The sequence below is a fragment of the Sciurus vulgaris genome (assembly GCF_902686455.1).
Source record: "Sciurus vulgaris genome assembly, chromosome: 3".
In the NCBI taxonomy this organism is placed as follows: Eukaryota; Metazoa; Chordata; class Mammalia; order Rodentia; family Sciuridae; genus Sciurus; species Sciurus vulgaris.
The window spans coordinates 149,043,884-149,056,905 of NC_136463.1; the positions used below are offsets into that span (position 1 = coordinate 149,043,884).

The following is a 13,022-nucleotide window of genomic DNA, read 5'->3' on the forward strand; positions in this document are numbered from 1 at the left end:
CTTAATTCTCAACCTATGCATGTCAGTAAAACGCTAAAGTCAAATTTTCTTGAGCATTCAATGAATTAGGGTCTTGACATTTTCTGTTATAATCTACAACCCTATAGAATACGGGACTAAATCACCTTTTATTGTGTTCTTCACAATAAACTCTAACACACACACACACACACACACACACACACACACAAAGCATTATGAAGCAATGAAAAAAGAATTGTAGTTTACTACCGAAACAAAGAAGCCAATCAAAATTTGCAGACTTAAAATAACTCTTTGGTCCTGGTTGCTTACAGTGCCCAATTCACCACTGTGTAGAGGACTGGAGTTGTTTGCCAGCTAGCTGGGGGGTGGGGGAGAATGTCCCTGGTACTGCTTCCCCATTCCTTGTTGGCATTAAAAAAGATAGATCATTGTTCTCCATTTCTTTCAACTACAGATGCTGTTAATGAAGTTCAATAAAGACTTCTTTTTTTAGAGTAGCCATTGCAACATGCATCTTTTATTACACTCCACGGGGCTACTTTCTTAAGAAGCGCTGTTTGGGATGTACCAAACCCTCCCATGTATAATGCGGCATACCAGAGCTAAGGTATGGTGTAGTATTTTCTCTTTTTTGAACTTCTTAGCCAGCTTAGGAAAGTTGCTCTGATTTTCCTCCTCTGCAGAAGAGGGGAAGAACTAAGGCTTAGAGAGACCAAGTGATTCGCCCAAAGCCACACAGCCAGGAAGAGCCCCGCCCCTGCCACCTGCTCAGCTCCCCGCAGTCACACACCCGGCCGCCAGAGCTCCCGCCACTCTCGGGGCCAGCTCTAACTGCTGGCGCACCGCCGGCTGTTCTCTTTGGTTGTTATGTCGTCGGGGGCGAACGGTTGTGAAGGGAACCTATCAAGGTAATCGCCGAGAGTGCTCAATACCCCGGGGGTACACGGCAGGGTCACAGCGGCGGGGCCCGGGCGCCGCGGCTTCAACCACTTCTGAAATGCCGGGCAAGGTGGCGGCGACGGGGCTGGTGTGGCCCTCTCACCTGCTCGCCACTCATGGCGGCGAGGACACGCTGACCGACCGGGCGATTCCCGGGTCGTTCCTGCTCGGAACCCTCGGAAGCCCTCCGATCAGGGATGCGGCGTCCGGGTGCGGTGCGCAGCCTCTGCTCGCTCAGCCTCGGCTCCCTTGGCGCCGAAGCAGTCTAGCGTCCCGGCAGCGTTCGTTGCGTAGCAACAGGCCCGCGCAGGTTCCACTTCCGGTTATGTTGCCTTAGGAACTGAGCCCTGAACTGCAGCGCGTTCCCCCGGGAGGTCCTTCTGAGCCCTCACTGGCACCTGGGCTGAGGCGGTGGGTGGCGACCGTGAGGAGGGAATACCCTTTGATTATTGAAGTCGATCCTTTCATCTTGCACCCTCCAACTAAGCGGGGTGCAGGGGACTTCCGCCTTACCCGTCAATTAGCTTTATCTGCCTGGAAGCTGACAGAGGACTAGTGAAGTGAAATGAACGCAAATTACAACGCCAATGTGGGCAAGTGGAATAAGAACCAGGTATGCCAGTCGGAGCCAGTAAACACCTATATTAACCAGACGCTTGCAAACTCCCATTCTTCCGTTGACTGTTCCTACATGCTAGAAAAACCATCCCTTGGAAGAATACCAGAAAAAAGAACCTTCAAATTTTCACTTAAATCCACAATTCACGGGTGGTTTGTTATATGGAAGGTGCTATGCTAACCCCCACCCACAAGGGTGACCAGACAGTCCCTTCAGCACAGCTAGGAGAAGGTTCCAGCATGCATTTATAATGCAGTGAGTGGAGACAGAGCTGGTAATGAGTGAGTCCTCGAGTCCTCGGGAGAACTCAAAGCACCAACTAATTTTCTCATGGAAGGTGTGGAAGGGAGGTCTGAAGGAGGAACACATGGCCATGCAAAGAATGTTCCAGGTAGAAAGCAGATCATATATAAAAGCTTGAGATGAGGAAAAACTGGAAATGGATTGAAAGACTGGAGAGTAGATTAGGGAAAAGGAGGTTAGAATTTAGATGAAACAAGTGATAATCAGGTACTTTATTTTAAAGGCCCTATAAAACATGGCAAGGAGTTTAGATTTCAAGGGCAAATTATCTCCCCTGAAAAATTTTATGTTAAGAAATAGAAGACTCCATTCTACAATTCTTGTGGAACCTCAAGGGATCCCTAATAAACAAAACAATCTTGAAAAAGAAGAGCATAGTTGGAGGACTCACACTTGATTATTTCAAAACATATTACCAAGGTACAATAAATCAAAACAGTCTTTTCAACAAATGGTGTTGGGAAAACTAAATTTCCACACGTGGAAAAAAAAAACCTGAAACTGAATACCATACCTAACATCATATACAAAAATTAACTCAAAATGCATCAAAGACCTAAATGTAAGATCTAAAACTATAAAACTCTTTGAAGAAAATGGAAAAATCTTCATGATGCTAGATTTGGTGATTTCTTAGATCTGACACCCAAAACAACAAAAGACAAATCTGACATTTGTTTTTATCCAAATTAAAAACCTTATGCATCAAAGGATACATTAACAGAAAAAAAAAAGGCAATCCACAGAATAGGAGCAAAATTTGCAAATCACATATCTGATAAGGGATTAATATACAGAATATCAATAAATATTAACAAGAATTGCAATCCTGTGCACCACTGGTGGGAATATAAAATGGAAAACAATATGGCATTACCCCCAAAATCACAGTAGAATTACTATATTATTCCAAATTGCACTTTGGGTGGACACAACCAGATATGTGCACATTCATATTTATAGCAGCAGTATCCATAATAGTCAAAAAGTGTTGAATATTGTTCAACATTAAAAAGGAAGAAAATTCTGACACAGACTACAACAGGCATGAAACTTGAAGACATTATGCTAACTAAAATTAGGCAGTAATGGACAAGATACTGTATCATTCCACTCATATGGGGTGCATAGAGGCTTTGGCCATTGGAAGGTCAAGGAACTGAATTGCTAATGTGATTATTCTCATGGATGCTGAAGTAGCCGAAGAGAGAGGAAAACTGAGCCAAATTCTTCAACAAATGAAGCAAGAGACAAGGAGAGAAGATGCAATGAATCTACAACTGGTAAGAATTTGTACAGAGGATAAATTTAAAAACAGGATAAATATTGCAGACCCCATCTTCCAAATCTGGAAAGTGGAAACATTTCAATAGAGGCAGGAGGTCTGGAATAGAGGTCTGGGACTGGCTTGAAGATACAGTTGTTGTTGCTGCTGTTTCATAGCTCATGGGCACAGTGAAAATATTGGAAAGTCAGTAAAGCACTACAAGTTTGAGTCATCCAAGCAGAAACAACAACAACAAAAAGCACTTAGAAGGTAAAAGTATGGAAGGGAAAAGAAAAATACCTTGAGGACTTGTGCCACAGGCAGTGAGAAAGAGATGTGAAAGTACAATAAGCTTAATGACTGCCAACATGCTGCCAAAAGAACTACTCCCAGGTGTTCCCAATGTTCAGAAGGAATTGAAAGGTTTTTGCTAGCAGTCCAAGGTCAACTGGATTGCTTCATGGAGGGTCAAAATCCACATGAATGACCCAGCAAGAGATGGATTCACAGCAACAGTACTAGATAGAAATGAGCCTGAGAAAACAGTTTTTCTACTCGTTCCCACATACAAACTTTCTTCAGTTCTTTGCTGTCTTGCTGTCTATTCACCCCAATCCTAAGAGTTATAATTAAAATATACAAACATCAGGCTATTCTGACTTTCTGCATTGCCTTTGTCAGACCTCCATATATAGCTCCTCTGGGATTAGCATTTCATTTGAAGAATCCTGTTTCTAAATTTGCCTTCAGCTGGACACCTTGCCAGAATTATGGAAGGAAAACAATTTGATAAAAATTGGCAAAGCCAATCCTTTTGTATTTGTCAGTTATCATGATCTCTGTCAAGCAAGAGAAATGTGGCTCCTGGGATTGAGTTCCCACAGTAATTCTCATAGTAATCAGTAATGTCACTAATTGAGTGCTGAATTGAAAGAAGTAAGCAAAGTAAATGCTTATCCTCACTGTTCAGGTTAAGACCAGATCAAAATCTTGACAACCATCAACATATTTCACAAAATGAACTTTAGATGTGTTGAACCACTAGATCCCTCAAATGATAGGCATTTTTTCACTCCTGTTGTCTCCTTGAAAGATTGATATACTTTGGCATTTAGTACTTAATTTGGATAGAGTTATCTGCATGCCTTTGATTTACTTATCTACAAATATGGAAGTTCATTTTAAGGGAAGGTATCTCAGAATAGAAACTGGTTTTCCCAGTTGAACAAATGTGAAAAACCTAATGGGGAACAGAAAATAACTTGGTGATATCTTGGTTCCCTAAACATCAAATTCAGTTGCATTTATGATCTTGTGTTTTCTCTCACAGTGTGCGTGCTTATTTGATTTTTGTTAATTTGTTAAAATGGTTTTTATTAGACATGAATCAAATGCTAGGATTTTGTACCCAAATTTATGCTGATTTGAATGAAATCAGATTTTTTCCTTTAAAATATATATTGTATAAACTTAAGCAGCTTCTGAATTCCCACTTTTCATGTTTTTATTTATTACCACTTAGTTATTTACTTCTGCTTTTGAAACTGTAGCATCTGTGGAAGAAAGGAAGGAGACCTGTGTTTGCTACACATCCTCCTTTTCAGGTAAACCAAAGACAATAGGAATGAATTTCCCAGGAAGTGGGAGAAGCTAGTGTGTAGACCCCAATGTGGGAAAAAGGTTGACACAGCCAGCGCCTGACAAAGGCCAGGAACCCAATCAGGAAGGACTGTATTTTAATTGCCTAGAGATACCATGCACAGAAATGGGGCAATGAACCAAGAAGGTAAAAGTCCTGGGAAATAACAATGGCAACTTAACATGGTTGCAGGGGTAGAGAAGATGGAGAGAAGGGGACAGGTCAGACTTTTAGAGGTAAACCTGATAGGACTTGCTGATGTAAAGGATGAGAATGTGGTAAAATGCCTCTTCCCTTTTTTTATCCAAGCCATTTGGTAGATGGTAGGGCTTTTAAAATGAGGAAGGCTAGGGAGAGGGAAGGCATGATGGAAGATAAAAGAAATAAAAAATTTGATTTGGCATCTATTGAGTTTGAGAATCCTATTAGATATCCAAGCAAGATGTTCAGGTGACAAGAAGCTACACAACTCTGCAGTAGCTCTCTGGTCAGGGTGTAGAAGTTCATCTACAGTTAAGTGGTAACTGAATCCATGAGATAGATGAGGTCATCAAACAAGAGGCAGTACCTAGAAAAGAGAGAGAAAGGGCAGCTCAAGGACCAAGCCCTGGACTTTTTGTTTTCTTTTTCTGGAAACTCAAAATTTTTAAAAATTGCAAAATTTTCAACCCTTTAACAAAGTTATGCAAGTACAAATTTAAAGTTACAATAGATAACAGATATAAAAGAGCACTACGAAACGTGGTTGGCAGTTCATGCATGTGGTATTTGTTTGTGAAAATATTGAACTATATATGGACCAATTCCCGTAAAAACAAATGATGTTGCTTTGTTGCCACACGTTGACCTTCTGCTAATCACAACCAGATCCAGAAAACACATATGATTGCATTAGTTTCTTTGAACACTAGAGGGAGATATATTCATCTGCAAATCAGGAAGAGGGCAACCTCCAGATTTTTTTCTATAGAACTACTCTTTAACACAGACTCAGAATCTTCTAAATGTTGATAGTTTTGCAGTTACCCAGAAGTCAAGTCATGTCTTAGGACTGAAGAAAATTCTATATGTTTGGAAAGTAACCCGACTTCCTTGTTAAACTAAGTTTTACTAATAGGCTGCTTTAAAATATATGATAATGTTATGCTGTAATTTCAGGTGATCCCTTTGTCATTTTTCTCTAAGGCAATGTGAAGCAACGATATATAAACCAGCTAATTTTTATTTGGAGAAGCATCAGTTCTTCCTCCCTGAGGATTCTGGAAACGTGCTTCTCTTAAACCAAAGTGTCAAAACTTTGAGAGACCTTTCGTCTATGCGCCTGGCGAACGTGTGGTACTTCATCACGTTCCTTGTTTCTCAGGTGGCTTAAAGATCACTGGCACAGAGTTCGTCCTGGACTTTTTATTTGCCCAATAAAATGCTTTTGAACTTTGCTTGGTAATCACATAGATATGTAGTGTTTTCATGATTGCTTGGGGCAACTGGAAACTTTCTCTTTATTTACTTCAGTAATCATTCCAAAGAACATACTGCAAGACGTCCTCCTTTCCTGATCAAAGGTTGAATCGGAGTCCCATCCAACAATTCTTAGCCTACCAAGTATTTGTTTGACCTTGTAACTAATTTAATAAGGCTTCTTTCCTGTGACTGCAACACTGAAATGATTCTGGTCATTAAAGAAAAAAGTGACCTTTCTCTAGGGTAGGACTTTGGTGTAGGAAAAAAGGCTATTTTCTGGAATCAAGCTGGTGTGAATCTTGATTTATCTCTACTTGTTGGTGAAGGTGAACACTTTGCTTTGGCATCTCTAAACTGCCATTTTTCATCTCTCTAAATCAGGATCGCAGCCCTTTAGAATTGTTGTAGGGATTGATTCACATAAAGTATGAAAAGCACCCGATTTAGTTTCAAGTACAAGGCAGTCATTTCAGGTTCCCTGGACTTTCTTTCTTTCCATCTGAAATGCTTTATATAATAATGCTGTAAATCACATGTGCCTAGATTATGTGCCCTGAAGTTATTTGTCAAGTGCTGGTGATAAGTACACAATGTGACTTCAGCCACATTTGCAAGACAATCATGTCAGAGTACAGAATAGGGTCAGAGTTGTATTACTGTACTCTCTATGATAAGGCCAGATACCCATCCTCAACAATGTCCCATATGGTTCATGATCAACTACTCCAAAATGTGGGTTTGGGAGCAGAAAAAGAGGAAGGGGGCGACTAGAAGTTAGGCAGGGACTGTTGTCCCTAAAAGAAAGAAATAACTTCCTCTTTCCCTCCACATATGTAAATTCTTCCTTCCCATCTTTAGAAAAATCCAATTCAAATTCTACTTTCCCCAGAAAATATTTCCAGCCTAAGTGAATTCACCTCTCCAAACCCCTGTAACATTTACCTAATTTAATCATCTGGCTGTGCGTCCCTACTTTACCACTTGATTTACATGTCTCCTCAGCCAGGTAGGTTCTTGTAAGGCAGAAATCTGTCAGATTTTGAGATTTTTTTACTTTAGCATATTTCATGGTGTTCTATATGAAGTGGACATTGAATACAAACTTAAATGTATTTCTGTGTCAGTTTTCCTTTGTTTGCTTTGTCACATACAGTTTGATAATAGAACACAACAGGGAATCATTTTTCTGTTACCATCTGAAAATTATGTTTTTCCATTGAATCGTAGATCCTCAAAAAGGAAAAGTAAAAAGCCACAACATATCAGGGCTTTTACTCCTGCAATTTATTTTGGCACCTGTGCCATGGTTTTTCCTGCATGTTTGCTTTGAGTTGGAACAGGTCACAGTTACCATGATGTTTCAGTCATCGCCTACAAATACAATATAGCAAAGAGAGTACCTGATAAACATTTTACCACTGGTTAACCATTTCTTCTTTTAAAATCCCTTAGTCAAATCTTATTATGGATCATAAGATATACAAATTATTATTATATGCCTATAAACATAACTGCATTTTTAACAATATATAGAACTGAAACAGAAATTGAAGTTCAGTATTATTCAGAATGCAGAAGAAAAAGGCAGTGAAGCTAGAATTAGAATGCTCTTCAAAGGAATGAAGAATAAAGAATCACACATGAGACTGGTTCACCTGTTCCCCAAGTGTCAGTCAAACCATAGCATGGAAAAGAAATAATCCTAAATCCTTGCTGCTTGTTGGCATCTCTGTGACTTTCCTGAAGTGTGACTGTTTAAGGTGGCCCCACCTTTCCTGTAAGGAACATCTAGGTAAGGTTCCATGTTCTCTAAGAAGACAGTACAGAAACATACTTTCAGATACTAATGATTATAATTGAATCTATATTATTTTCAAAATAAATGCATGGCAATACATTTTTAAAAGAATATTCAATTAATGTCTGACAGCTTAAAAAATAAAAAGTAGATGCAGAAAAAATATACATATGGGAGTGTACTCCTTTCCCTTCTGCTTCCAGTGACTGCCTACCCTCATTCCCTCCCTTAGCTCACACTTCTTTTTCTGGCTCTTCTAACTCTCTTCATTCACTGATACTCCCCAAACCCTTTCTGGTACTGTCCCTCAGTTTTCCCACCAAGGTCTCATCTCACCCAGCTTCCTTTGTCACCTTGATGCTTATTGGCTCCTGCTTCTGTGCCATCCCGTGTTCACTTCATTTGAACAACTATCTCCTGTATTCAATTGCCTACTTGTCTTTTCCTTCTAATTTGCCCTACTATTCAAAACCATAGCTTCAAGTCTGATCTTCTCTTCGTGATTTTTTTTTTTTTTTTTCATTTTACCATCAGCCTCACCAGTCTTCTTAGTTCAGTATCTTTTTTTTGGTGGGGGCAGGATAGCAGGGATTGAACTCAGGAGCACTCAAACACTGAGCTACATCATCAGCCCTACTTGTATTTTATCTGGAGACAGGGTCTCACTGAGTTGCTTAGCGCCTCACCATTGCTAAAGCTGGCTTTGAACTCACTATCCTCCTTTCTCAGCCTCCCGAGCTGCTGGGATTACAGAAGTTTATCTTTGTTTTCTCCCTGTCCTCCAAATCCAAATCCAAATCCAGTCATTAGTTTCTGTTAGTCCTTTTTTATAGAAATGTCTTGCAGATCATCCCCTCTTTCCAATCTTATTGCCACTTTTTAAACGTAAGCTTTGAACACCTAGATAGCTTAAAAATCTTAATTAATTGCCCTTTTTGTCTTCCATATCCAATGTATATTTAAAGGCAGGAAATATTAAAATAATCCAGTGACCCCATCTTAGATTTGGTGTCATCAAACTGTACCTCAGAAGATCATTCATCAATTTCTTCATCACCAATCCAGTCAAATCTCCTCCAATCCTCTTCTTTATGCAGAAACTCTACATTGGTTATCATGTGTTCAGCTTGTAATCCTTCATAATTTGAGTCTATTTTTCCTCTATTTGTTTTAGTCATATTTTACATTGCTGCGATCAAAAGACATGACAAGTACAGTTTTAGAGGAGAAAAAGTTTATTTGGGGGCTCATAGTTTCAGAGGTCTCAGTCCATAGACAGCCAGTCCATTTCTTGGGGTTCACGGAAAGTCAGAACACCATGGCAGAAGAGTGTGGCAGAAGAAAGCAGCTCAGGATGTGGTACCAAGAAGCAGAGAGACTCTCCTCACCACAAACAAAATTTATGCCCCAAAGACATACCCCCAGTGATCCTCCTACTCTGGCCACACCCTACCTGCTTACGGTTACCACCCCGCTAATCCCTACCAGGGGATTAATTCACTAACTAGGTAAGACTCTCATAACCTTCCTCTAAACATTCTTGGTTTCACCTCTAAACATTCTTGGTTGTCTTACACATAAGCTTCTGGGGGACACCTCACATCCAAACCATAACAGCATCTTTCTTTGTCTACCTTTATCCCAAACAAATCCAGTGGTACTCCATCAATTAAACTTTCTCTCAAACATCCAATAACAGTCTATTATATTTCATATGGAATAGTCATCCAATTTATTTTCCATTCCTTTTTTCCTATTACATATTTATCAATTTTTTACTTATTCTCTAAGTCCCAGATCAAGGATCACCTCCTCTACAAAGTCTTCCTAGATAATTCCAGGTCCTTATGCCCTCCAAATGTACCAGGCATAGTTTTAGACATTGAACAGATGCAAAAATCTTCCAGTTGTTCTATATTTTAAAGAAGAGTGACCTCAATGAAATTAATTGCCTTCTCAGACCCAAAGGATACATGCATAAATTAACACGGAAATATGGCATTTTTCTAGGTTGAGCCATTAGCACTACTAGTAGAAGCAAGAAACAGAATTTTCAGAACTGTTCTGTTTTTTAATAGAATTAAGCCATTACTTATCACTTTAGCCTAAGAAATACTTGTCACCATAGCCTAAATAATAATAATTATTTTTATTTTTGTAATCTTTTCTCAAATTATAAAAATAACGAGCTGTAATATAATAGTGGATATAGGTCAATGCACATTTGTTGGAATCATAGGATGTAAGACACAAAGGGGGACTCTTAATGTCAATTTTGAACCTTACTGAATAACCTATCAATAGTTGCTTATTATTATAACAAATATACCAGGCTAATACTGGTATTATTACTACTTCAAACTCGGGTAGAGTGGATTGAGGAGTCATATGAGAACTTTCTGTACTTGAATCACAATAAGGTAAATCATATTAATATATTTTTTAAACATCAAAGAATTCTTTTCTTCTTAAATTGCTCATATTTTACAAAATACTTGATTTGATCTACTAAAACTTTATTTGGGGTTCTCATATTTTGAGAATTATATCTATAATTTTCCATGTTCATACTATCATTGTCTAATTTTATTATCAAGGTTAAACTGTTTTTATTAAACTACTATAGAATATTTCTCTTTTTTAGAGTTATGAAGGATTTAAGGTTAAAACTTTTATATGTTCCTTGAATGTTTCATTGACTCCACATATAGAAATTTCTGAGCTGGTGTTTACTTTTGAGAAGTCTTTTAATTACTGATTCTACTGTCATAAATCAGATTTCCTACTTTTATAAATCTATTTTGGTAAGTTACATGTACTATTTCTGTTTTTAATTGATGCATAATTCTTGTACACATTTTTAGGTTAGAGTCTCATACTTGATACATGTTTACAATGTCTAATAATCAAATCAGGATATGAGCACATCCATCATCTCAAACATTTATCAGAGCCCCTACATAGCTTGGGGGTGGGAGCTAATCATCAAATAGACCAAGCATGAGATTAAAGGGTTGGAATTTTGAGCCTTGTTCCCCAACTCCAGGAAGGGAGGAAGACTAGAGATTGTTTAGTCACCAACGGCCAGTGATTTAGTAATGAAATCTTGATAAAACACTCTTAAACAGCAAGGTTTAGGAAGCTTCCAGGCGGGTGAACACATGTGCTGTCATATGTTAAGAACAGTCAAAATCCTTTCTGCTAGTTATTTTGAAATACAGTAAATTATTGCTAACTATAGTTACCCTTACTGCACTATGCAACACTAGAATTTAATCCTCTTACCTAAATGTATTTTTCTACTGATTAACCAATCTTTCTTTATCCTGTCCTCTCTTCCAAGTAACCGTTTATTCAATCATGCCAGTAATGAAACTTTGATAAAACACTCTTGAACAACAAGGTCCAGGAAGCTTCCAGGTGGGTGAGCACGTTTATATGCTAAGATGTTGATACACAGAGGGTGTGGAAGTTTTGTGCCCAGCCCCCAAACTCTATCTCAATGCCTGTCCTATGCATTTCTTCCTTTTTTCTGTTCCTGAGTTGTATCCTTTATAATAAAACTGTGATTATAACTATAGAATTTTTCTGAGTTCTGTGAATCATTCTAGAGAATTATTGAACTTGAAGGGAAGTCATGGGAAACCTAGAATGTATAGCTGGTCAGTCAGAAGTATGCATGGAATCCAGGTCTTGCAGCTACTGTGTGAAGTGAGAGCATTTTGCGGGACTGACCCATCAACTTGTGGGGTTTGCATTAACTCTGGGTAGTTAGGGTCAAAATTAAATTGAATTGTAGGACATACAGTCAGTATCAGAGAATCAGAAAATTTTCAGAATGACATTACACTGGTTAACAGATTAGGAGAGAAGAAAACATGATTGTCTCAAAAAGCACAGTAATAGGTGGCAGATCTTTTGAGACAGAGCTTTCCAACAAGTTTGTCCAGATTCCATACCAGTGCATGTGGTGTACCCTAAATGGGTAACAGGTGAACCAAGCTTGAGAAAGGCTTGTGAAGGTGCCTAAGCTAGCTGCTTCTCATCCATTTTTCTGTTATGTGTGAATATTATAATTAATTCATTCAAAATTAAAATTTTCTATGTGCTGTCATGCAAAAAATTACAATTTTTTGTAATTTTTTAGATGGGTTTCACTCAAGAATTAACTTTTTTGTCCTAGTCTTCCTGCTTTAAATTGGTGGATAAAATCCATTGATCTCATTTGAGTCAATCTTGTCTATTAAAAAAACTTTTATATCTGTAACTATTGGGCATTTGCTCTTTTCTTCCCTTCATGTCCTAAACTAACATGACACAAGAATCTTGGATAAGAATGTCCCAGAATTCCTGAATCAAGTCCAAGATAGAGGGAGCAAAGAGTAGAAATCCTATTTGACAATTTACATGAGACATGCCCTCTAATATAATTGTTTTCAGTAATCAGACATATTTTTTATCTCCATTGGACTGGCTGGTTCAGAGCCTATGAAGGAACATGCTGTTCTACTTATTGACTTCTTACTATGCCAGCATATAAAATTTCTAATGTAAGGACTTATTCTAATTCAAAATTGATAAATGAGACAAAATGTAAACCAGAGATGTTAGTCTGATTTCTGTTGCTAAAACTGAATACCTGAGACTGGGTAATTTATAAAGAAAATAAATTCATGTCTTAACAATTTTGTGGACTGAGAAGTCTAAAAGCATGATACTGACATCAGGGTGGTATCTGGTTAGAGCCTTCTTGCTCCATCATAACCTAGTGGAAGACATCACAGAGTGAGACAGAGCAAGCATATTAGCTCAGGTCTCTCTTCCTCTTTTTATAAAGTCACTAATGCCATCACTGGGACCCCACCTTCATGACCTCGACTCATCCTAATTACCTCCCAGAGGCCCCATCAGTATATGAATTTGGGGATTGTTTTCAACCCAAGAATTTTTGAGTGACGCATTCCAACTATAACACCAGATTCCCCAGTGATTTGCAAACTTTTTACCTACA

General features: G+C 38.5%; 1 protein-coding gene across 4 annotated transcripts in view; it reads right to left on the bottom strand.

The window, feature by feature from the left end:
• DNAH7 (dynein axonemal heavy chain 7) overlaps positions 1-7,218 on the bottom strand; it is a 350,205-nt gene extending 342,987 nt beyond the window's left edge. For all 4 annotated transcript variants that reach the window (XM_079132564.1, XM_079132563.1, XM_079132565.1 and 1 more), the window contains exon 1: positions 1,028-7,218. In XM_079132564.1, coding sequence (XP_078988690.1) covers positions 1,028-1,042 — 15 coding nt within the window. In that variant the 5' untranslated portion in view covers positions 1,043-7,218. The remainder of the gene's footprint in view (positions 1-1,027) is intronic.
• Between the last annotated feature and the right edge of the window lie 5,804 nt (positions 7,219-13,022).